The sequence below is a fragment of the Hemiscyllium ocellatum genome, chromosome 9 (assembly GCF_020745735.1).
Source record: "Hemiscyllium ocellatum isolate sHemOce1 chromosome 9, sHemOce1.pat.X.cur, whole genome shotgun sequence".
Taxonomy (NCBI): domain Eukaryota; kingdom Metazoa; phylum Chordata; class Chondrichthyes; order Orectolobiformes; family Hemiscylliidae; genus Hemiscyllium; species Hemiscyllium ocellatum.
This window is the reverse complement of record NC_083409.1, coordinates 101,505,660-101,529,959: the sequence shown is the minus strand read 5'-3', so window position 1 is coordinate 101,529,959 and position 24,300 is coordinate 101,505,660. Positions and strand designations below refer to the sequence as shown.

At 41.6% G+C, this 24,300-nt stretch overlaps 1 protein-coding gene across 1 annotated transcript in view; it reads right to left on the bottom strand.

Annotated features, from left to right (window-relative positions):
• Window positions 1-24,300, bottom strand: part of LOC132818844 (uncharacterized) — a 266,974-nt gene that overhangs the window by 183,527 nt on the left and 59,147 nt on the right. Inside the window, exon 3 of the mRNA XM_060829979.1 lies at window positions 22,294-22,341. Within this exon, the coding sequence (XP_060685962.1) occupies window positions 22,294-22,341 (48 nt within the window). The remainder of the gene's footprint in view (window positions 1-22,293; window positions 22,342-24,300) is intronic.

The window sequence follows — 24,300 nt, the reverse complement described above, 5'->3', positions numbered from 1 at the left end:
GAGGCTTGATGTGCCAAATGGCTTCCTTCTGTTCATAGGTTTTATAGTCTTATGGTCTTACATGTAGTACTTTGATTTCCAAGAAGTTATTTGATAAGGAGCCATATCGTGGGTTACTATACAAAGTAAGACAGCCTAGTAAAGACATTACATATTGCCATAGATAGAAGATTGGTTAGAAGCAGAAAATGGACATAAATGGATAGTGACAAGTGGAATGTGCAAAGGATCAATATTGAATTTTCTCTTTTGAAAAATTCATATAAATGACTTGAAAGAATTGACTGTGTGATTGCTAGATTTGCAGATAATATATAGTTGGGCAGGAAAGTAAGGTACAGCACTAACTAAAAAAATGTACAAAGTTAAAAATCACACAACACCAGGTTTTAGTCCAACTGGTTTAATTAGAGGCACTAGCTTTCGGAGCACTGCTCCTTCAGCAGGTGGTTGTGGAGTATAAGTTCGTAAGAAACAGAATTTATTGCAAATGTTTACAATGTGATATAACTGAAATAGCACATTGAAATATAAGTTACATTTTCTTTTAAAAGTGTTCTGAGATTTACATATGAAAGAATTGAAACCAACATGGTCATTCTAAAAGATGAGAGACTTAACAAACAATCCAGGTCTTTTTCAATATATAATTTCAGTTACATCACACTGTAAACGTTTGCAATAAATTCTGTTTCTTACGATTTTATACTCCACAACCACCTGATGAAGGAGCAGCACTCTGAAAGCTAGTGTTTCTGAATAAACCTGTTGGATTATAACCGGGTGTTGTGTGATCTTAAACTTTGTACACCCCAGTCCAACACCGGCATCTCCAAATCATAAATGAAGTAACACACTGTCTAGGAATATCCTGCACTGAAAAAGTAGGGGAAATCTGACCTGGTGAATTATTATCCTATCAATTCACTCTAGGTCATCAGCAAAGTGAGGGAGGAGTCATCAAAATTCTTGGCACCGAAAGATAACTGTGATGTGGTCCTCTGGTATTATTCAGAGAAAAAAATGGAGTTAGGTTACTGAAGTTACGCAACTTTGAATGTGGGTAAATTTTTGGAATTTTGTCACAGTTTATTTGAGTACATTTTATCTTTGTACTAATGGTACCAAAATGTTTCATCCTGGTAATTCAAAACTGTGTAGAAATCCTACATTGGCAGACATTAGCATTTGCCATCGGGCTTGAAGCTACTTCAGCTCAAGGTAACATTTGTATGAAGATGGTATGCTGAGGCCATATTGCTATTGAAAGACAAGAACAGCTCAAGTCAGTCAACCTGGGTTCCTCCAATAAAAGCAAAACACTGTGAATGCTGGAAATCTGAACTAAAAACTGAATGCACTTAAGAAACTCAGCAGGCCTGGCAGCACCCGTGCAGAGAGAAAAACAGAACTGTTCTGAAGTACAGTCATAATAGACTCAAAACGTTAAGTCTGTTTCTCTCTTCACTCATGAGATGTGGACGAGACAAGCTTTAATAGCCCATCCCTAGTTGCTCAAGAGAAGGCAGTGGTGACATGGAGTGGCCATTTCAGTGGGCAGTTAAGAGTCAAACATGTTGTTGTGGGCTTGGACTCACATGTAGGCCAGACAGGGGTGGCTGTTTGCTTCCCTAAAGTACATTAGTAAACATGGGGTTTTTCTGATGGTCGGTAATCGTCTCTTAATACCAGACTTTTTAAACTCAAATTCCACCATCTGCCATGGTTGGATTCGACCCTGGATTCCCAGGACATTACCTGAGTCTCTGCATTAACATTCCTGAAGAAGGGCTTAGGCCCGAAATCTCCTGTTCCTTGGATGCTGCCTGACCTGCTGCGATTTTCCAGCAACACATTTTCAGCTCTGATCTCCAGCATCTGCAGACCTCACTTTCTCCTCTCTGTATTAACATTACCACTCGGCCATCATCAGCCCATGAGCACCGATTCAAGCTGGGAGCCCCTACCACAGAGAGGCAGGTCTTTGAGATCATGCGCAAAGAACTCTGAAAAGCTGGATACCTGATAAGAGCCACCTACATTCGCATATTCTGAATAGAGTGCCGTCAAATCTACCATTCACAGTGGATGCAGAATGGGAAAGGGATACAGCAGCAGGGTTGAAAATATTCATCCTATCGTTCATACGACAACAGAATGCAATATTGCTGAAAAGTCATTGATCAACACTATTCCTCGACTAAAGTGTCTGATCAATGCGGAAACTATGTGAGCAGTGGCACAATATGAATTTATTGCGATCACAGTCACTGAGGTCAATGATTACCGATACACACGGTTTCCTTCTCACAAAAATCAATAACAAAATCCGAGTTACTATTACATTTCAGCAGACCCTTTAATATATTTCTTTTTCTTCTAATCTACTGCGGTGCGTGTAAGTAGCAGCAAGCCGCAGTGAAGTATGTCCCTCTAGCTAATTACTGGAGGCATTCATTAATGCAATCAATGTAAACTATTCTAGTGCAACTAAGCTCTATTCATTAGACACAGAGCAATGTATATGTGTCACATCAGGGTTTTTCAAGCGCTCAATGCCTTTTGTACTCTGAAGAGGAAGAATGCTTTTTCTGTTATCAGGCGTTATTCTATATTTGTTTTATTTCTGAATGGTCGATAAACCAGCATATCAAAGCATGTCGAATGTACCCTGATATCCCCAACAGGTCACAGGTCAAAGCCTCACAGTGCACACAACAACAATTAAGCGGACAACACCATTGACATTTTCAGCGCACCAGCGAGAACAAACTATCATTAAAATTAAATCAATGGCTTAATCACATTTCTGGAATACTGTTTAAACAAACAAATGAACGAGAATGGAATAAATCTGTCTTTCCATGTATTCGAGAGGATTGTTATGTCGTGTAGTGCGTCAGACTTTTAATCTTCAGTTAGCATTGGCAACAAGAATGTGCATTTGTACAGCGCCTTTAACATGCTAAAACATTCCAGGTGATTCACAGGAATGAAATGGATCCATTATAGCACAATTTGGTTTTGATGCTTCATTGCATGTAAGTTGTTAGCCTCTGTTTCCCTTTTCTTCAGAATGTAATTCTATTTGCAAAACCAATGTATTTTCAGAGCTTTAAAATTACTGAAAAATATAGCTACAGTTTGTGGAATTTTTTAATGTAAGGGGACATGGTGACCTAATAGTATTATTAGTCCAGAATTCAGCAAATGTTCTAAAGATCCTGGGTTTTTTTTAGATTAGATTACTTACAGTGTGGAAACAGGCCCTTCGGCCCAACAAGTCCACACCGACCCGCCGAAGCGCAACCCACCCATACCCCTACATATTACCCTTTACCTAACGCTACGGACAATTTAGCATGGCCAATTCACCTGACCCGCACATCTTTGGACTGTGGGAGGAAACCGGAGCACCCGGAGGAAACCCACGCAGACACGGGGAGAACGTGCAAACTCCACACAGTCAGTCGCCTGAGTCGTGAAATGAACCCGGGTCTCAGGCGCTGTGAGGCAGCAGTGCTAACCACTGTGCCACCGTTTTTTGCATCCAGCCATGACAGATCATAGAATCATAGATTTTATAAACTTCTATGAGGTCAGCCCTCAGCCTCTGACGATCCAGGGAAAATAGCCCCAGCCTATTCATTCTCTCCCAATAGCTCAAACCCAACAACCTTGGCAATATTCTTGTAAATGTTTTCTGAACCTTTCAAGTTTCACAACAACTTTCTTATAGCAGACAGATCAGCACTCAACACAGTATTCCAAAAGTGGCGTAACCAATGTCCTGTACAGACGCAACGTGACTTCCCAACTCCTGTACTCAATGCACTGACCGTCCACAGAACTGATGCTAGGAAGAATGCAAAGCCATTTCAGGGCTCCACAAGGATAACCCAAGACATTGCCAAATCAAGTTCTGAACACCCCAATGTCAAAATGGTCCCACCTCAACCATGGACCTACCCCCCCTGTCAGGTCAAAGATTTCAAGGAAAGCTCCAAGTTTGTTTGGGGCAGGGGGATGGTAGAGAATTGGCCTGAGATGAGTGTTACCACACAGCCCCTGCACACTACGGTAACAAGGCCCTGTCCTTGAAATGGGACTTCAGAGTGCAAAAGCGTGGTGCTGGAAAGGTCCAGCAGGTCAGTTCTTGGATGCTGCCTGACCCGTTGTGCTTTTCCAGGGCCACACCTTTCAACTCTTCTTGTTACTGTGACGCAGGTTTACTGTTTGACCTAATGACCATCTGGAGTTCAGAACTAAACTTGCTTTTCTTTTACTTTATTCAGCTTTCCATTTGTCAAAATCCTTTTGCTTATTTCCTCATTAAAAGAAAATGATCAAACTAAGCAAAAAAAACACTGAAAATCTCTGTGGAATATGAAATAGTATTTGAAAAGGTCATTTCTGTAGTCTGCATAAGTATCACCCGTTTTTCCATTGCTTGCTTCATAAAATCAAAGATTTTTGTCCTATAGTTGTTTTATTGCAGATTTAAATCAAAAAAACATATTTTCTAATATTTCACTGTCATGTAACAGTAACAGAATTGTGGAAATAAGTTATAGTCGAAACCTCATGCAGTGTATCATGCAGCAGTCACTCTTCTAACAACTCTCTGATATATGGGAGATACTGAACATCTAACACTTGATCTATCTTTTTCATTCCTCTGTGATGCTGTGTCACATTCATGATCTATTAACACACGTAATAACACTGGATGGTTACGAATACCTCATTGTCAGTGAAAATAAATACCCATGCCACATGATTCCACTCCTGGAAGAAACATTCTCCCCGCTGAGTTAAATCTGCATTTCAAGTAGTTAAGTGTCTCAGCCTTGTGCCTCAATTTGCTATTCTAATTCAGCAGCTAGACTCCCTCACCTCCACTTGGTAGAATCCACCTACCAGACCCGCTGTCAAGGAAAGGCCATCAGCATTCTTAAAGATTCATCCCACGTAGGCAATACTTTTCTACAACCTCAGGCAGCATCCAAAATGCAGCGAAATCGACATTTCGGGCAAAAGCCCTTCATCAGGACTGATGAAGGGCTTTTGCCCGAAATGTCGATTTCGCTGCACTTTGGATGCTGCCTGAACTGCTGTGCTCTTCCAGCACCACTAATCCAGAATCTGGTTTCCAGCATCTGCAGTCATTGTTTTCACCTCTTTTCTACAACCTCTACCATCAGGGAGAAGTACGGAAGCTGGTTAAGATTCACTGTTCCTTTGATACTCTGGTAGTTTAAGAACAAAAGGAAGGAAGTATCAATACGAAGCTAAAATGCTGGGCAGCAAGGCTAGTAATCTCTGGAATGTCTTATGTTCCCATTGGATTGAAGATGGACAGCTCAGGAAAATAGACATGTAGCTGAAGGATTTATGTGGGAAGGAGGGATTTCATTCCTGGCACAAAGGTCCCCCTGCTCTAGAGGTGTGTAATAACATCTTTTCATTTGATTTGCTTTGATTTGTTATTGTCACCGGTACCTAGTTACAGTGAAAAGTTTTGTTTTGCGTACAGTACAGGCAGATCTCTCTATGCAAAATGCATCTGGGTAAAAGAACAGAGCAGGGAGTACAATGTTACGGCTTTAGAGAGAGTGCACAAACAGTGAAGTCAAATTTTAAATTTAATATTTGAGAGGTCCATTCTGAAGGGCTTATGCCAGAAACGTCGATTCGCCTCGGAAGCTGCCTGATCTGCTGTGCTTTTCCAGCACCACACTCTTGAATCTGATCTCCAGCTTCTGTGGTCCTCACTTTCTCCAGGTCCATTCTGAAGTCTGATAACAGCGGGGAAGAAGCTGTTCTTGAATCTGTGTTTAAGCTTTTGTATATTCAGCCCGACAGAAAGGGTCGCAAGAGATTGTGACTAGGGTGGGTGGGGTCTTTGATTCTGAACAGTTTGATTAGAATAAAAATAGAATGGAACAGTATTGCTGGATCAGGGTCACCTGGACTGAGACAAAATCCTCATAGAATGGATAAATAAAACCCTGAAAAATTAATAGGAATGGAGAAAGAACTTTAAACTGGCAAACTGTGTTTGGAAAGCAGAATCTGGGTGGAAAAATAATATTTTAGAGTAAGAATAAGAAAGGGTATGAGTAACACAGTACTAAAGGAAATAAGCATACATACTTCAGAAAGAAAAAGCTACATGAAGTAATGATAAGATATCTGTCGAAAATAAAGGAATGATGACAAAAACATTAAAATTGCACATCTGGTAATGTACATTAGCAAATCAAAAGTGTGATAGGTCAGAAAGTATTGAAAGTATGGATTATCAGGGCAAATGGGCAGAGTGTGGTCAGTTACCCCCGACAAAATACAATGTGTAGGAAAATGCATGAAAAATGACATTAATGAATTGCCAGCATTAAATCAACTTCAAAAGATATAGGCCATGAACAATACACTCGCTAACTGGGCATGATTGGGAACAACATTTCAAACTGGAGGATATTAAGATAAGGCTGGGGAAATGCGGGAAGGTGGAGAGAGGGAGTAAAAATGATGATTAAGTAATGATGATGTAATTGCTATCATTGGAAGAAGGAAGTTTAGTAAGAATGTTTGGGTAATGCTAACAGTGAGGTGAAAACAGGTAAAAACAATGACTGCAGATGCTAGAAACCAGATTCTGGATTAGAGTGGTGCTGGAAAAGCACAGCAGTTCAGGCAGCATCTGAGAAGCAGTAAATTCGATGTTTCGGGCAAAAGCCCTTCATCAGGAAGATGAAGGGCTTTTGCCCGAAACATCGATTTGCCTGCTCCTTGGATGCTGCCTGAACTGCTGTGCTTTTCCAGTACCACTCTAATCCAGAATCTGGTTTCTAGCATCTGCAGTCATTGTTTTTATCTAACAGTGAGGTGAATCTTACGGAATTTTGCCATTTCCATTGAGTTTCATGAAGTATTTCTCTCTGTGAGGCCTGGTCTGTCCTAATCTTGCCCCATTAACTCTGTACCATGCCCCTATGGTGCCTGTCTTATCCCTTGCCAGCCAGATTCCTCCACTTGCTGTAGCCAGACGTACTTGGCACTGCCGGGATATTCCGGGATCCTTAGTGATGGTGTCATCTTTAACAGGCTAAGCACCATCAGCCTGGAGCTTTGCACAGTTCATTAGCTCTCTCCTGGACAGGTGGATAAGGGGAAATTGGCAACCTGCTTTGTGGGCAGTGAACTGAAGGTCTTGGCGGATGGAGTGGTGCATTAGAGAGATGTCCTTTCCCCACAAAACTGGGAAAGGAGGTCACGATACCAGACCCCACCAACTTGGTCTGAGCTTCGCACCCAGGTTGGTATGGTTTCAGCTGTCCGGAGAGATGGTCAGTAGTGTAGGAAAATGGTCAATGATTTTCTCCGCTCCACCAGGGTGTCACCACCTTCTCTCTGATACCTCACACTCACTCAAACTCTGTCACTGCACACACGTCCCACCATGGCTCACACTGTTCCACTCTCACTGCAACATCTTTCCTCACTTGCTCTTAAACACCAATCCCACCATTCCACAAACCCTGCTGAGCCTCTGCGATGCCTACTCACTCACTCAGGGCACCTCACCACCTTTCCCTACCTGCATTACCAACTGCCATGTACCACCCCCACCCCCCCCAAATTTCATCTCAGCTAATTGCCCCCTTTCTCTCGTCTAGGAGAAACAGTGAGTGGGAGCAATCAGGGCAGCACAGCCTTAAAACGCATAACTAGTGAGGTGAGCTTGGGAAGATAGCATGATAAAACCAGCGAGGACTCGTGGAGGAAAACCAGCATGAAACTTATAAAATTAACACTTAGCCAACTTCTGGTAATATTGAGGCCTGAGTGACCAAATAAGGAATAATAGAATGTTGTTGTGGTTCTGTTCGCCGAGCTGGGAGTTTTTGTTGCAAACGTTTCGTCCCCTTTCTAGGTGACATCCTCAGTGCTTGGGAGCCTCCAGTGAAGCGCTTCTGTGCTGATTCCTCCGGCATTTATAGTGGTTTGAATCTGCCGCTTCCGGTTGTCAGTTGCTGTCCGCTGCAGTGGCCGGTATATAGGGTCTAGGTCGATGTGTCTGTTGATAGAATTTGTGGATGAGTGCCATGCCTCTAGGAATTCCCTGGCTGTTCTCTGTTTGGCTTACCCTATAATAGTGGTGTTGTCCCAATCAAATTCATGTTGTTTGTCATCTGAGTGTATGGCTACTCAGGATAGCTGGTCGTGTCGTTTCGTGGCTAGTTGGTGTTCATGGATGTGGGTTGTTAGCTGTCTTCCTGTTTGTCCTATGTAGTGTTTTGTGCAGTCCTTGCATGGGATTTTGTACACTACGTTGGTTTTGCTCATGCTGGGTCCTTTGTTCTGGTGAGTTGTTGTCTGAGAGTGGCTGTTGGTTTGTGTGCTGTTATGAGTCCTAGTGGTTGCAGCCATCTGGCTGTCAGTTCAGAAATGCTCCTGATGTATGGTAGTGTGGCCAGTCCTTTGGGTTGTGGCATGTCCTCATTTCGTTGTCTTTCCCTTAGGCATCTGTTGATGAAATTGCGCAGGTATCCGTTTTTGGTGAATACCTTGCATAGGTGTTCTTCTTCCTCTTTTTGCAGTTCTGGTGTGCTGCAGTGTGTTGTGGCCCTTTTGAATAATGTCCTGAAGCAACTTCGTTTGTGTGTGTTGGGGTGGTTGCTTTCATAGTTCAGGACTTGGTCTCTGTGTGTGTGTGGCTTTCCTGTATACCTTCGTGGTGAATTCTCCATTTGGTGTTCTCTGTACCATCATGTCTAGGAATGGGAGCTGGTTGTCCTTTTCTTCCTCTCTCGTGAATCGGATCCCGAGACTCACAGGAATCACTCTCAGACAACAACTCACCAGAACAAAGGACCCGATACCCAGCATGAGCAAAACCAACGTAGTGTACAAAATCCCATGCAAGGACTGCACAAAACACTACATAGGACAAACAGGAAGACAGCTAACAACCCACATCCATGAACACCAACTAGCCACGAAACGACACGACCAGCTATCCTGAGTAGCCATACACTCAGATGATAAACAACATGAATTTGATTGGGACAATACCACTATTATAGGGCAAGCCAAACAGAAAACAGCCAGGGAATGCCTAGAGGCATGGCACTCATCCACAAATTCTATCAACAGACACATCGACCCAGACCCTATATACCGGCCACTGCAGTGGACAGCAACTGACAACCGGAAGCGGCAGATTCAAACCACCATAAATGCCGGAGGAATCAGCACAGAAGCGCTTCACTGGAGGCTCCCAAGCACTGAGGATGTCACCTAGAAAGGGGACGAAACGTTTGCAACAAAAACTCCCAGCTCGGCGAACAGAACCACAACAACGAGCACCGAGCTACAAATCTTCTCCCAAACTTTGAAATAATAGAGTGTGCAAAATATAGTTTGCAACAGGCAGTGTAAATAAATATGGAGATCAGGGAAGCAGCAACAACCTACGTATAGTGAGAGCTTTTAATTTCCAAATAGTCTGGGAGGAGCAGAATATATCAAATTGTAATAGCAATAAATTTCTAGAATGTGCTTGGAACATTTTTTTCTGGAAGAGTCGGCTTTGGAACTGACATGCTGTAAGTGATACTACAATAGACAATAAAAAGGAAATGGCAAATCTATTACATGAATGTTTTGGTCTTGTTTTCAGAATAGAGGAAGCGAGCAATATGTCTATGAAGAAAAAGAACCTAAAAATAATTCAAGGCACTTATTTGATCTAAGTAGAATCATTGTTATGGTGAAAATCGTGGGACTTAAGACAGCTAATCTCCAAGATATGGTAGTTTGCATCTCAGAATGTTTCTAAGGAACTAAACCAATAAACTGCAGATATCTTATGTTTAATATTACAAAGTTCTCTAGATAGAGGAACTGTGCCCTAAATTACAAATGTCACATAATTATTTAACATAAGTATCACTTGCAATTATATGTGCATGCAAGTTCATTTCATCTTTGCAAACTTGCAAGAGTTTGAATTCTATGTCTAGAACCTTTACTTTGGTATCTAAATAAGGACCGCTCTGTAGCTTTTGTCTATTATTAACAGTATCGCCAAGATTCTGAGTTTTTCATTAGGAAGCTTCACTCCATGACTACTTCGAACCATGATAACAATTTGAAAGTGGTTTATACACTACAGTGTGGGCGTCTGATCCCTACAAGAACCACTTAAACCTTAGCTTGCAAAGACCATTGAAACCAAATGGATATCTATGGATAACCAAATGGATAACCAAATGGAGGAGGCAATAGCCTAGTGGTATTATCACTGGAGTGTTATTCCAGAGAACCAACTAATATTCAGAGGACCTGGGTTGAATCCCACCATGGCAGATGGTAGAATTTGAATTAAATAAAAATCTGGAATTAAGAGTCTAATGATGACCATGAACCCATTGTTGATTGTTGTAAAAACCCATTTGGCTCAATTATGTCCTTTAGGGAAGGAAATTGCCATCCTTACCAGCTCAGGCCTACATGTGACTCCAGACCCACAACAATAAATGCTGACATGGCCAGTGACACCCACATCCCATGAATTAATAACAAAACAAATTCAAGGTGGGGTGGTTAGTTCTGATGCACAGAGATTTGCAGTTGTGTGGGACAGACCAGATGAATTGGAAACTTTCTGGTTTAAGTGTTTGCCACGAGATCAAGAGAAAATTCTGGCAGCAATTTGCACAAGAAGTAGTTGACGTGTGGAATGTTTTTTTCTCTCTGTGGATAGATGTGAATACATCCCATTCAAAACCCAATCATGGTCAGGAATTACAAGTACTCACAGGTATAATCTGTTTACACAATCTCATTTGTTTTCATCTGGGCCAAGAATCACATGGAAACAAAGGCAAATGACAGTTGATCCCAGACAAATGAAGAATTAATTTCCACTGAAAAACATAGATCTGTTGAGAAACTTGATTTTGTTTTCCCTTTAAATTCTTGACATTGATCATCCTCATTTGATCCACAGAGACGCCAGATTGTGGTGTAAAAAGGAGATATAATGGAGCTGGGTTTAAAAATAAGCATATAACAGAGTTTGAGCGCTGACATTCAGGTAGGATGTCAAAGCTGCGTATCTCCAAACAAAATCTTAATAATTAACAGCCACAATTTAACATGATCTCTTCTGACACACCCACACTGGTAATTATTGCTTTAAGGCCATTTGCTAATGAAATTAATGTATTCATTGCCCTAACAAATTAGTATAACTTGTACATTATGCCCTGCATTTGTGACCTCGCAGTAAGAGGTTCCCAAAATACCACCAGAATTAAATGGCAAGAGCATTAAATGGAGGCTGTATTCACTGGAGTGCTGTATGCCTCTAACCACAAAGGATCTTTCTCTTTTAAAATGCAGAATACATCTGATAACAGTCTAAGTGAAACTCTAATTAATAAAAGCTTGGTTTTGTCGACTAATGACATTGTTTTTGAGCAAATATATTTTTAGTTATCCATCTGTGTTGACAATTAACGTAACTAATATTATGGAAATTGATTTTATAGAAAAAAGAACTTTGCCCTTTTAGTCAATTACGGCACATGCATTATGGGTTGGCATTAATCCGCAATATGTTTGGTGTTTAATATGAAAAGCAAAAGGATACAAAACAAACTCACAAAATAAAATCTGTACAGAGTTTGATTGTGCATGCACGCAGAACAGTATTTACAATGTATTCACAAGGTTAATTAATAAATTTTGTTCCTTTTGTCCTTCATAGTCTGATGTTCTCAATGCAGCATCAGTTTAATGTTTACGTCGTTTTGCTCTTTCAGTGACAGTAGCCCCCAAAAATTCATTTTTGTTCCTGTCTTGTTGAACAGTTTTTATTTTCCTCTCCTGAGGACACGGATGGCTTGCTGGGGTATGATTCTGCTGGTAGCAGACTCCCCCATCTTGTACCTCACTCATGTGATTTTGAGAGTTGCTGTGCTATTCAACCATGACTGGTGAAGAATCAAGCTAAGTGCCTCCTTAGTCAATGTCCACAGGCATGCACTGGTGTAAGAGCACCAATTAGTGTAAGAAAACAGACAATGTCGATGAAAGGAGAATTGGCAAGACAATAAACATTAGGCAGGGTGTGAATCAGACTACCATTCTGCTAATATAAAACAAAGAATGACAGATGCTGGAAATCTGAAACAAAAACAGAAATTGCTGGAGAATCTCAGCAGGACTGGCAGTGTCTGTGGAGGGAAAAAAACAAAGTTAATGTTTCGAGTCCAGATTTTATTCTGAACTGGATGGAATGTTTTCTTTCTACAGTGCAGTCAGACCTGCTGAGCTGCTGCAGCAATTTCTGTTTTTGTATCGCTTTGCTATTTGCCGAGGGCAGTTTTACACTCTCTAACTTGTTTTTCCTCCCTTCCAACTATAATCAACTTCAGTGAAGTGAACACAGGACATGTGGAGCAGTGTCTCGGGGACACCATCAAATTCCCTTCAAGTCACAAGCCATCTTGAATTGGATATATAACAGCATTGCTTCCTGGATCAATCACCATGAATTCCGAACATAACGCTGTTGGGCTAGTACCACCATTCCACGTTCCAGGTTCAATTCCAGCCTCAGGCGACTGTCTGTGTGGAATTTGCACGTTCTTCCCGTGTCTGCATGCGTTTTCTCCCACAATCCAAAGATGTGCAGGTCAGGTGAATTGGTCATGGTAAATTGCCCATAGCGTTAGGTGCATTAGTCAGAGGGAAATAGGGTCTGGGTGGGTTACTCTTCAGAGGGTCAGTGTGGACTGGTTGGGCCGAAGGGCCTGTTTCCACACTGTAGGGAATCTAATCTAATTCAGAGAACAAAGCAAATTGTTGCAATGCTAAGATCAGTCTGCTCAGCAGAGACAAGGTCCTGAGGCTGGGACTATTCTGATCTGCATGAGCCATTGAGTTAGCCTTAGTTTTCATTATTTAAAATGCAAAACAAAATGATAGCTATCTTAAATGTCATAGCTAATTTTGCCATTGTAATTAATTTACAGTTTGGTTAAATGAAGGAATGTGGACTGTATGTTCCTGTGGCTTGAAACATTGAGACTTTTGTCACGAACTAGGGATAGCACTTAGCTAGGGGACTGGAGTTCAGGGTATAAACCAGACACACCAGGGTTACAGCTGTTCTTAAATATACAATATATTTTTATTGAATTGGCATTGGTTGAAGTCTTACGAAGTGACATATTTCAGCAATGACAAGATAAAGAATGAAAAATCTGTATCCCGTAAAAGATTGACTGATCTATTGTTGTCACATGTACTGAGATACAGAGAAAAGTGTTGTTTTGCATGCTGTAAAGGCATCCAAGGTGCACCAGGGCAGGAAAACAGAGTGCAGAATATAGTATTACAGCCACAGAGAAGGTGCACAGAGAGCGAGAGAGAGAGAGATCATTTGAGAGGTCTATTCAAAAGTCTATTAACTCATTTAACATGAATGATAATCAACGATCCCTCATTTACACCAGTATCACACCTGACTTGACTGAAAAACTGAGAGAAAAGTGATAGAGTTTACCTGGAGTTGCCAAGTCAGGGAATGGCTGAGTTTAGCACTTTTGAATGGCCATATGATAGGGGAAATGCGAGCATTATTATAACATCATTGGACCACAAATAAATGAATTAGGAGTAGGGGTAGGATATTCGACCCCTTGAGCCTGTTCTGTCTTTCAATAAGATCGTGGTTGATCTAATTGTGGCCACAACTTCACATTCTGACAGAGGGCCAGTGAGACTGGGTCACTGAGTATATTCAAGGTTGGGATAGACAGATGTTTGATCAGTAATGGAACCAAAGTTTAAGGAGTAAAGGCAAATAAGTGGACTTAAGCATTATTTGATCAGCCCTGATTCCAAATGGCAGAGGAGACTCAATGGGCTGAAAGGTCTACCTCTGCCCTTATGACTTATGGAGGTTAAATTTCAAATGGGAGGAAGTTTTATAATGGGATTTGCCCAGGATCAATACTAGGACCCTGCTGTTCCAGATATATATCACTCACCTAGACCTTGGTGCATGAGGTACAATTTCAAAAACTGTTGATAAAACAAAATTTGAAAGCATTATAACCTGCAACATGGATAAGGTAGATGGATTGGACAGACAGGTGGCAAATGTAATTTAAAACCATACGACATAGGAGTGGAAGTAAGGCCATCCGGCCCATCGAGTCCACTCCTCCATTTAGTCTTGGCTGATGGGCATTTCAACTCCACTCTTCTCATAGCCCTTATTTCCTTGCGAGATCAAAATTTTATCAGAGAATTTTAATCAGAGAAGTGTGAAATTTTGTTTTCATTTTGATAAGAAGAATGCAGCATCAATGTAAAATAAAGGGTATAATTCTAAACTCAGTGTAGGAGCAGAGTGAGTAGGGTTTATGTGCATAACTTACAGGACAGGTTAAGAGAGTGTTCAATAAAGCTTTATCAATAGGGACATACAGCACTAAAGTTATGGTAAACCTACAAAAACATTAGTTTGGCCTCAACTAGAGTTTTGCATTGTGTTTTGGGTGTACAGCACTTTAGGAAGGATGTAAATTCATTTGCAACAGTAGTAGATATATATATATAAGATAGAACATTACAGCACACTCCAGACCCTTCAGCCCTCGATGTTGCACTGACCTGTGAAAATAATCTGATGCCCATCTAACCTATATGATTCCATTATTATCCATATGTATATTCAATGCCCATTTAAATGTCCTTAACATCGGTGAGTCTACTATTGTTGCAGGCAGGCTGTTCCACGCTCCTACTACTCTGAGTAAAGAAACCCCCCATAATATCTGTCCAAAATCTATCACTCCTCAATTTAAATCGATGTCCCCTCAAATTCTCCAGCTTTAAGGGCATATGGACGAGAATTGAACAGTGTAGGTTAGATGGGTTTCAGATTGGTTCCAAGGGTCAGTGCAACATCGAGGGCGGAAGCCCTGTACTGCGTTGTAATGTTCTAGGTTCTATGTTCTATAGGAGGGTGCACTAAAGGCTCATGAAAATGGCTCCAGGTTCCATGATGAGTAACTTCAGTCGGGTAGACAGATTGTGGTCCCCCTTGGAGAGGTTCGAGAGGAGATTTGATTGAGGTGTTCAATCCACCAACCTGTCAATGTCCTTTGGAAGTACTACCCTATCCTTATCGTAGTTTATAATGCTTTCAAATTTCATACCATCCACACTTTTTGAAACTGCACCACATGCACCAAGGTCTGGGTAAGGAATCTGGATGGAGCAGTAACAGAGGAACTGTCCCCATCGGTGCAAGGATCAAAATCCAGACGGCTCCAGTTTATGGTAATTGGCAAAAGCAATAATGGTGATATGAAGAAAATCTTTTTCATGTGATTAGGATGTGGAATACACCTGAGAGTGTAATAGAGACAGATTCAATTGCGATTTCCAAAAGGGAATTGGATAATTATCTGAAAAGAGAAATTTGCAGAGTTATAGAATAGAATAGCCTTTATTGTCACGAATGAGTGCAGTGAAAACTTTGTAAGGTCGCCCCTCGGCGCCATCTTGGGTACAGGGTACAGGGGTACAGCTACTTAAAGTGTGGTTACAGAATTGAAATAGTGAAAAATAGACAATAGGAATGCAGAGTTTAAAAAGCCCAGAATAAGAATAAAAAGTATCTTTAAAGTATTCAAGTTATAGTCCTTTTCCACAGAATCCATGCTCACTGAGCTTCAGAACACAAGATCACACTGCCTCCACGTGTTGGCCTCTGTCCAGGACTTGTCGTCCCAGCCAGGGTTGCTCTGCTCGGGCTCCAGGACCCCGGCCAAACTTGCACTGTTCCTGCTCCAGGACACAGGCCAGACTCACTCTGCTCTCATTCCAGGACCCAAGTCGGGCTTGCTCTACTCCCGCTCTGGGACACAGGCTGGGCTCACTCTGCTCCCACTCCAGGACCTAGGACGGGCTCACTCTGCTCCAGCTCCAGGACCCAGGCTGGGCTCACTGTGCTCCAGCTCCAGGCTCACTTTGCTCCCAATCCAGCACCCAGGCTGGGCTTGCTGTGCTCCCACTCTGAGCTCTGACTGTGACGCACTCTGGGACCCAGGCTGGGCTCACTTTGCTCCCACTCCGAGCTCTGACTGTGACTCACTTTGCGACCCGGGCTGGGCTCACTTTTCTCCCAATCCGGGACCCACTCCGGGCTCGCTCTGCTCCTGCTCCTGGCTCCGACTGTGACTCACTTTGGTACCCGGGAGGGGCTCACTCTGCTTCCATTCCAGGCTCTGGTCGCAACTCACTCCGAGACCAAGGTCGGGCTCACTCTGCTCCTGCTCTGGACTCTGAACGTGACTCACTTCCAGCACTATGCCTGCACTCCATTCTCCATCCCCTCCAGGTAGGGTACTTCAAGAAGTCGGAGGGAGAGACAAGAAAACTGCAGCTAGAGGGAACAAAATCAAAAAGAAAGGAAAAGGAACTGGTGAGCAGAGGAGCTCCATTTGGAGCGTCTTTCTCTGTCGCCCTCTTAACCTGACTTCAGGTGTATCTCAGAAACCTCTGGACTGGCAACTCAGGGTCAGCAGAACCGACTCAATTAGCTCTGACAGGGAAAAGACAGAGGAGCGACACTCGATGAATCACTCCCCTCCAGTGCTACAACTATTCTACAAATCTACACAACAGCAGTTGCTTCCATTAACCATGCTTGATGCTATTCTGCGCTTTCATTAAACACATTCTGAAACTGCAGGAAGGTGATACACAAATTACCAAGACTCAGGTGATACTTGGCTCTACGATGGCAAAATTAGTGTTTTGGGACCACAGTAGTCCTCACCTTAACAGCGATGAGTTGGTGGATTTGCTTGAAGGCTATGCCACCATAAACATGTGCATTGGTGGCCTCTATCCTGAACGGGCATTTGGGGAGTTCCTTAAGAAGACCTGGCATCAAGAGGCATCAAGAAAGCAGACTTCCATCACATCCAAGGGGGAATATCTAATTGAATTGGTTCTGCTTTGACCCTGAGATGCCAATCCAAAGGTTCCTGAGACACACCTGAAGCCTTGCAAACTATAATCACTCAGAAAATCTCTGGCTACATAAATTGGCAAAGTGGTGAAAGTTTTGCTCTGTCTCAGTTCTGTGGTTGCATTGAAATTTCACGCAGTGAGTGTTGAAAATAATACATTTCAGACAGCTCCCCAGTCCCCCAACTCCCACCCTCTGGACCTGTCAGAAAGTAACTCATCCAGTCTGAAATTTTTTGGGTATTTTCTTTTCCCAATTACAAGTCAGGAAAAAGAAATGTGCTTCTGGAGAACAATCTGTGTTGTGGAGAGTTCAGTTAAAAAGCTAACTGAAATGTCTAAATCTTATTGTAAATTGTATTTTCACAGGTTTCATGTAGTATCAGAACATCAGGCACTTAGTTTTACAAGGTGTGAGAGTTTGTTTTCCAATAATGTGTCTCTTGGGAAGGAAACTGATAAAGAATACCACTACATCCCAGTTTGCCTCGATCAGACTATTTACACTGCATTCATTGCAGCATTGTTTCAGTATCTGCTGAGGATTAGAATGGTGTCAGATCTTGAACCCAAAGACATTTAGTGCATTAACGCACAGATGGACAAACCATGTATGTCATCAACCAAACATGTTTAAGAAGAAATTGTCTGAAGCACCTTTGACATTTTTCGAATCTTTGCCATAAAGGTGGTGGGGTTGATGTTCAGGGTTTGGGGGCGGGGTGGGGGTGGGGGGTGGAGGTTAGGTGGTGCTGGTGAACAAGATTCTACTAAAGTGCGTCTGTTCAGCTGTCTGTCTTCACTCCTGTCCTCGTATATTCTTCCCTCATCTCCCCACAATGGTCACCCACACTGCAGACCTCGAATGCTGATCCCTCAGATAAACACCTATGATGTTGACAAGCTAGGAGATCCAATCGTACAAGATATTCCCATCTAACTGTATGTAACATCCAATGAGGGGAATCTCTAAAACGGCAGTGCAGCTTTGCGATAAACATTAGTTAGCTGCTAGTTTGAGTAGTACTCTTGCTCACACCATGTCCCATTTGTCTATTGCTCACTATGTCCGACATTGCATCAATTAAGTATTCTCTTCCATATTTTCAAATTACTCACTATTAATTGCCTCATCATGGCCTGCTGTATCTTCAGCATCCTAGGCCTCAAGTTCTAGAATTACCTTTCATTAACTTTCCGACACTATTCCTCATCCCTCCTTGAAAATGCTCTTTAAAACCTTAGCCCTTGGGCCAACTTTCTTGCTGTGTCCTTAAGTGACTTGGTGTCACACTTTATTTGACAATTCTCTTATCAAATGCCTTGAGACCCTACATTATGTTAACTGCATTATATAAATTTAAACCATTATTACTGTTGTATACCGACTTTACTTTGTTTGCTGAATTTCCTGTTACAGTTTTTTTCCTTCAGCTATCTATGTCTGGCAGGTCTGTATCTTACTGTTGCTGTTTGATTTTGGCACTTCAGATGACCTCCCTTCACTATCATCAGAACTAAAGCCATAAGAGTAAACTATAGTCTAGACAAAGATTTATCGAACACAAGCCATGTAGAACTTACAATTTATTTTGACTTTTCTCTGCAGTAGAAATCAGCGATTTGTTCTCCCCTTCCCCCTCCCCCCACCACACACTTAAAATTAGTCCCCAGCTGTGATTACTCTATTGCGAATGATTGTTTTCCCCAAAATCTGGGAATTCCTATATTGAGGAATTCTCTCTTGTATTCCTTAACTCCATCAACAGAGAGAAAAAAAAATCAAAGGATTCATTTAATCTTCAATCTCTCTTTTCAATTGATATTGTTCCCCTGCATGGTTCCAGAATATCATTGTTTATTTGGCAATCACGTTTGTGCGCAGGTTTGGGGAGACAACCATTATCTCTGTCCATGATGGACCAGTGAGAGAGAGGGCAGAGAGAGAAAAAGAGAGAAAAAGAGAGAAAAAGAGAGGGGGGGGGGGGCGTTGGGGAGAGAAAAGGAGAGAGAGAGAAGCAGCCTCTTTCATAAGTATTTTAAGCAGTACTTGAGAAGACTGTTCTTCAAGATGGATAATTTGAGAATTGGTAGATAGTTGAAATAAACTAATAATTCTTTAACTAGCTGCTTGTAAGGTCAGTGATGTTCACAGTTACTTGTCTTAGTTCTGTAATAGATGATAGATGTCTCATGGATTTCCTGTGATAATTGTTTTCAGATTGACAGCCTCCAAAGTGACTGATGAGGAAATGCCAACAAACTGGGGTGCACTGCAGTAAGAAACAGTACTCCTCAGAGAAATACCTGAGACGTAGCACAATAATAGAAGAAACATCAAATCAATAAGTTATCTTTCAGACTGTTACTGTATCAAGGTTCAGTTTCCAATTCGGCTGCCCATGGAGGGACAATTGAGAATCTTACCCTAATAATTCTAATCCTCATGGTCAGTGTCACATCGTGCATGTGATATGTGTGTTCTATCTGAAAGTAGGTTCATTATCTGCTGAGACTTCATCCTGACCCTTGGTTATTTTTGTCAATGGTGACTTAACATTGCTTACCACTCTCAATGCAGTGTGAAGAGGCAGGTCCCTAATCTACATCAGCTGGAATGGGAATCAAGTCTGCATTGTTGACATTATCCTGAGCTGCCAACTAAGTCCATATCACCTGACCCCATCGTGCTTTCTTTTCCCATTATTTACTCAGAGGATGTGGATGTTGCTGGTGAGAACAACATTGGTTGCCCATGTCTAATGATCCTTGAGAAGTCAATGGTGAGCAACCTTCTTGCATTGTTGCAGACTAGGTGGGGTGGGTACACCAACAGTGCTGTTAGGAAGGGAGTTGGAATTTGATCTAGCAGCAGTGAAGGAATAGCAATATACTGCCCAGTCAGGATGGTGAGTGGCTTTGAGTGGAACTTGGAGGTGATGGTGTTCCTAGGTACCTGCTGTTGTTGTCCTTCTAGATGGTCGAGGCTGTATGTTTGGGAAGTTGCTGTGGTGCAACTTGTAGATAGTACACCCTGCTGTGACTGATAGTGGATGGAAGGAATGCGTAAGGTGGTGAAAGGGGTGCCAATAAAGCAAGCTGCTTTGGCCTGGGTGATGGTGAGCTTCGAGAGTGCTGCTGGAACTGCAAGTGAAGTGTATTCCATGTCACACAAACATATTTACATACAAGCATGCAAAATAGTAATAGACGCTGACACATGACCTTGCTCCACATTCAATAAGATCATGATTGATCTGTTTGTGTTTCAAATTCCATACTCCCATCTACTCCCAATAACCTTCAATCCTCTTCCCAACAAGAATCAATTACCTGCCTTAAGAATATTCAGTGATTCCATCACCTTCTGAAGCAGACAGCTCCAAAGTCACCTTATAACTTTTCCTTATCTCTGCCCTGAAAGGATGGCCACAACTTTAAAACAGAGCCCACTAGCTCTGGACTGGGCCCACATGAGAAAACATGTCCACCATTCAGGACCTTACACATTTCAATCAAGTCACTTCTCACACATCTAAACTCTAGCAGAAATAAGCTTAACCTTGTCCATCCTTATCTCATAAAACAGCCCACTCATTCCGACATATCTATCTGGCAAATCTCTTTTATATTTTTCCTCAAAAAGACCAGAACTGCACACTGTATACAAGCTTTGTATTTGCGTCTTGTAGATGGTTGAAAGGCTGTGGGAAGTCAGGAGATGATTCATTCAGTGTAAAATTCGAGCTACAATACTTACACGACTGTTTGAGTTCAGTTTTTGGTCAATAGTAGCCCCTGGGATTTTGAAAGTGGGGGGATTCAACAATCAAAATGCTATCGAATGTCAAGAGGAAATCTCCTGTTTGAGATGGATATTGCCTGACAGTTGTGTGGCGTAAATGTCACTTGCCACTGGATATTGTCCAGGTCATGCTCCATACAGAAAAGGAACCCTCCAGTGTCTGAGGAGTCGCAAACCGTGCTGAACATTGTGCAGTCATCAGCATTTCTAACCTCACAATAGAGGAAAGGTCATTGATGAAGTAGCTGAAGAATGTTGGGCTGAGGACAGTACCCTGAGGAACTCTTGTAGGGATGTCTTGGGACAGGTGTTGTACACATCACCACAGTGTATGGTAAAGTACAAAATTCAGTGGGGTGACTATAGGATACATTCTATAAAAGGGACACGAGATAAGAAGTGATGATCAAAATGGAGTTCATTTGATAAAATGAATTATAATTGATTGAAAAGAACAGGAACAAGTAACAAGATAGCAATAAGTGGAATCCACATTTCTGGTTTTGGAACCTGCCAACTAAACTTAAACAATAAGTATGGGGTGAAGCCAAACAAACTAAAACAGACCTAATCACTTCTGTAACCAAGTTCCATTGAAAGCAACCTTGAATGTTAATTATTATCATCAATATTTTATTATTATATATACATACACACATACATGTATATAGCTCCTGTACCTGTACAAGCTCTCTCATTGTGGCATGACAACTGGGTCAATTTTGTGAATAGTATAACACTGTGTTAAATTTACAGACTAATTTTAAACCAGCTACTTTCCAAAATTTATGCTTCAAGGCCATTTTAAACTAATAGGTTAACTGGCTCATCAAGGCATTTGTGAGTTCACATGTTTGAGACCCATCCTTAGATCACAAAAAAGTGCTGCATTTTAAAGGCAATTAAAATTTCAACATTATATTTAATGAAATTTTAGAGACTCGATCACTCATTATACTGACTGCAGATAATGAGGGATATTGATGTTTTACTGCAGCTAAACAGTACGTATCTCATATTGTTGAAAAGAAATCACGGCAGCACTTAGATGTATTCATATGTAGATATGGCACAGTAAAGCTCACACTGGAGTGCACATTATTTAAATGTTAGACACAATGTCAATTTTAATGCAATGGCGGACAGCACTCACATTTCACAAATGCTGATATGACTCAAAAGCCCATTACATCACTTTAACTGCAAGTGGTCCCAAAGGATAATGAGATTTAGACACTTTTGAGCTCGGATTTCTAAGTATCATTGGTGACATTTATTTTTTTATGCAGCTTTTAATTCAGTTGTTTGTTTTTAACTAAAAATAAACCTTTGTATGAAAGAGAAAATGTATGTATCTGTATATAATACCCCACACTCACCTCCCTCAGCCCCACAATTTCCGGCACATAAGATCTTACCTCAGCTGTGCATACTTTACAACTCAGCCTGTCTTCATTCCTGGGGCCCTGTGGAAAACAAACCTCAGTTAGATCTGTTCATGGGAGAATGGAAAAGGAAATCTGTGAGCAGTTGTGATAATATTAATCAACATTGTGATGACTGGAACAACAGTCAGAAAATCAGATTTAACCATCTTGAACAGTAGTGGTATTTTTGCTTGAGGATTTCAATTCTGACAAGTTTATTTTTCTTTCAATTTCATGCAAATTTAGATATGTTCAGCAGTTTCCAAGCTTTCTTTAATTCTATCGATATATTTAACATCAGAGAAACTTGCTTTTTGTTCATCCCCTGCTTAAAGCAGTGACCATATTAGGCAGATTGCAGCTTCAATCTCCTCTACTTGGTTACAGAGGCAAATTATTCTCTTCATCAAACCAATTGCACCACTCAATCATGGCTCATTTGCATCTCAACTGTACTTACCTACCTTTTATTTATAACTTTGTCCAATAAAAATCTATCAAAGTGGGGGAAGACAGTGGCAAAGCGGTAAATGACACTGGATTTATATTAGACCATAGAACATTACAGTGCAGTGCAGGCCCTTCAGCCCTTGATGTTGCACCAACCTGTGGAACCAATCTGAAGCCCATCTAACCTATACTATTCCATTCTCGTCCATATGCCTATCCAATTACCATTTAAATGCCCTTAAGGTTGGCAAATCTACTATTGTTGCAGGCAGTGCATTCCATGCCTCTACTACTCTCTGAGTAAAGACACTACCTCCGACATCTGTCCTATATTTATCACCCCTCAATTTAAAGCTATGCCCCCTTCTGCTAGCCATCACCGTCGGAGGAAAAAGGCTCTCCCTGTCCACCCTATCTAACCTTCTGATTATCTTATATGTCTCAATTAAGTCACCTCTCAACCTTCTTCTCTCCAATGAAAACAGCCTCAAGACCCTCAGACTTTCCTCATAAGACCTTCCCTCCATACCAGGCAACGTCCTAGTAAATCTCCTTCGAACCCTTTCCATAATGCAGTGACCAGAACTGTACGCAATACTCCAAGTGCGGCCGCACCAGAGTTTTGTACAGAAGCAGCATGACCTCATGGCTCCAAAACTCAATCTCTCTACTAATAAAATCTAACACAACGTATACCTTCTTAACAACCCTATCAACACTTCCTCCTTGTGAACTTCAATCCTATCTAGTCTAGTAGTCTTTACCTCAGTATTCTCCTTGACCACATTGTCTTTTTCTAGTGAATAATAACAAAAAATATTCATTTAGCACTTCCTTATTTCTGCTGACTCCATGCATAACTTCCCACTACTATCCTTGATTGGGCCTAATCTTACTCTAGTCATTCTTTTATTCCTGATATACCTTTAGAAAGCCTTAGGGGTTTCCTTGATCCTAACCACCAACGACTTCTCATGTCCCCTCCTGGCTCTTCTTAACTCTTCCTTTAGGTCATTACTGGCTAGCTTGTAACTCTCAAGCACCCTGACTGAGCCTTCACATCTCATCCTAACATAACGCTTCTTCTTCATCTTGATAAGCGAGTTAACCTCCTTAGTCAACCATGTCTCCCACGCTCAACAACTGCCTGACTGGTACATACTTATCAAGGAAGCACAGTAGCTGGTGCTTGAATAAGCTCCACATCTGAACTGTTCCTATCCCCTGCAGTTTCCTTCCCCATCCTCTGCATCCTAAATCTTGCCTAATCGCATTGTAATTGCCAATTCCCCAGCTATATACCTATCCCTTTCCATCTCTAAAGTAAACTGAATTGTGGTCACTATCACCAAAGTGCTCACTTCCAAATCTAACACCTGGCTGGGTTCATTAGCCAGTACCAAAACCAATATGGCCTCGACCCTTGTTGGCCTTCTACATACTGTGTCAGGAAACCTTCCTGCACACACTGGACAAAAACTGACCCATCTAAAGTGCTTGTACTATAGTATTCCCAGTCAATACTTGGAAAGTCAAAGCCACCCATAA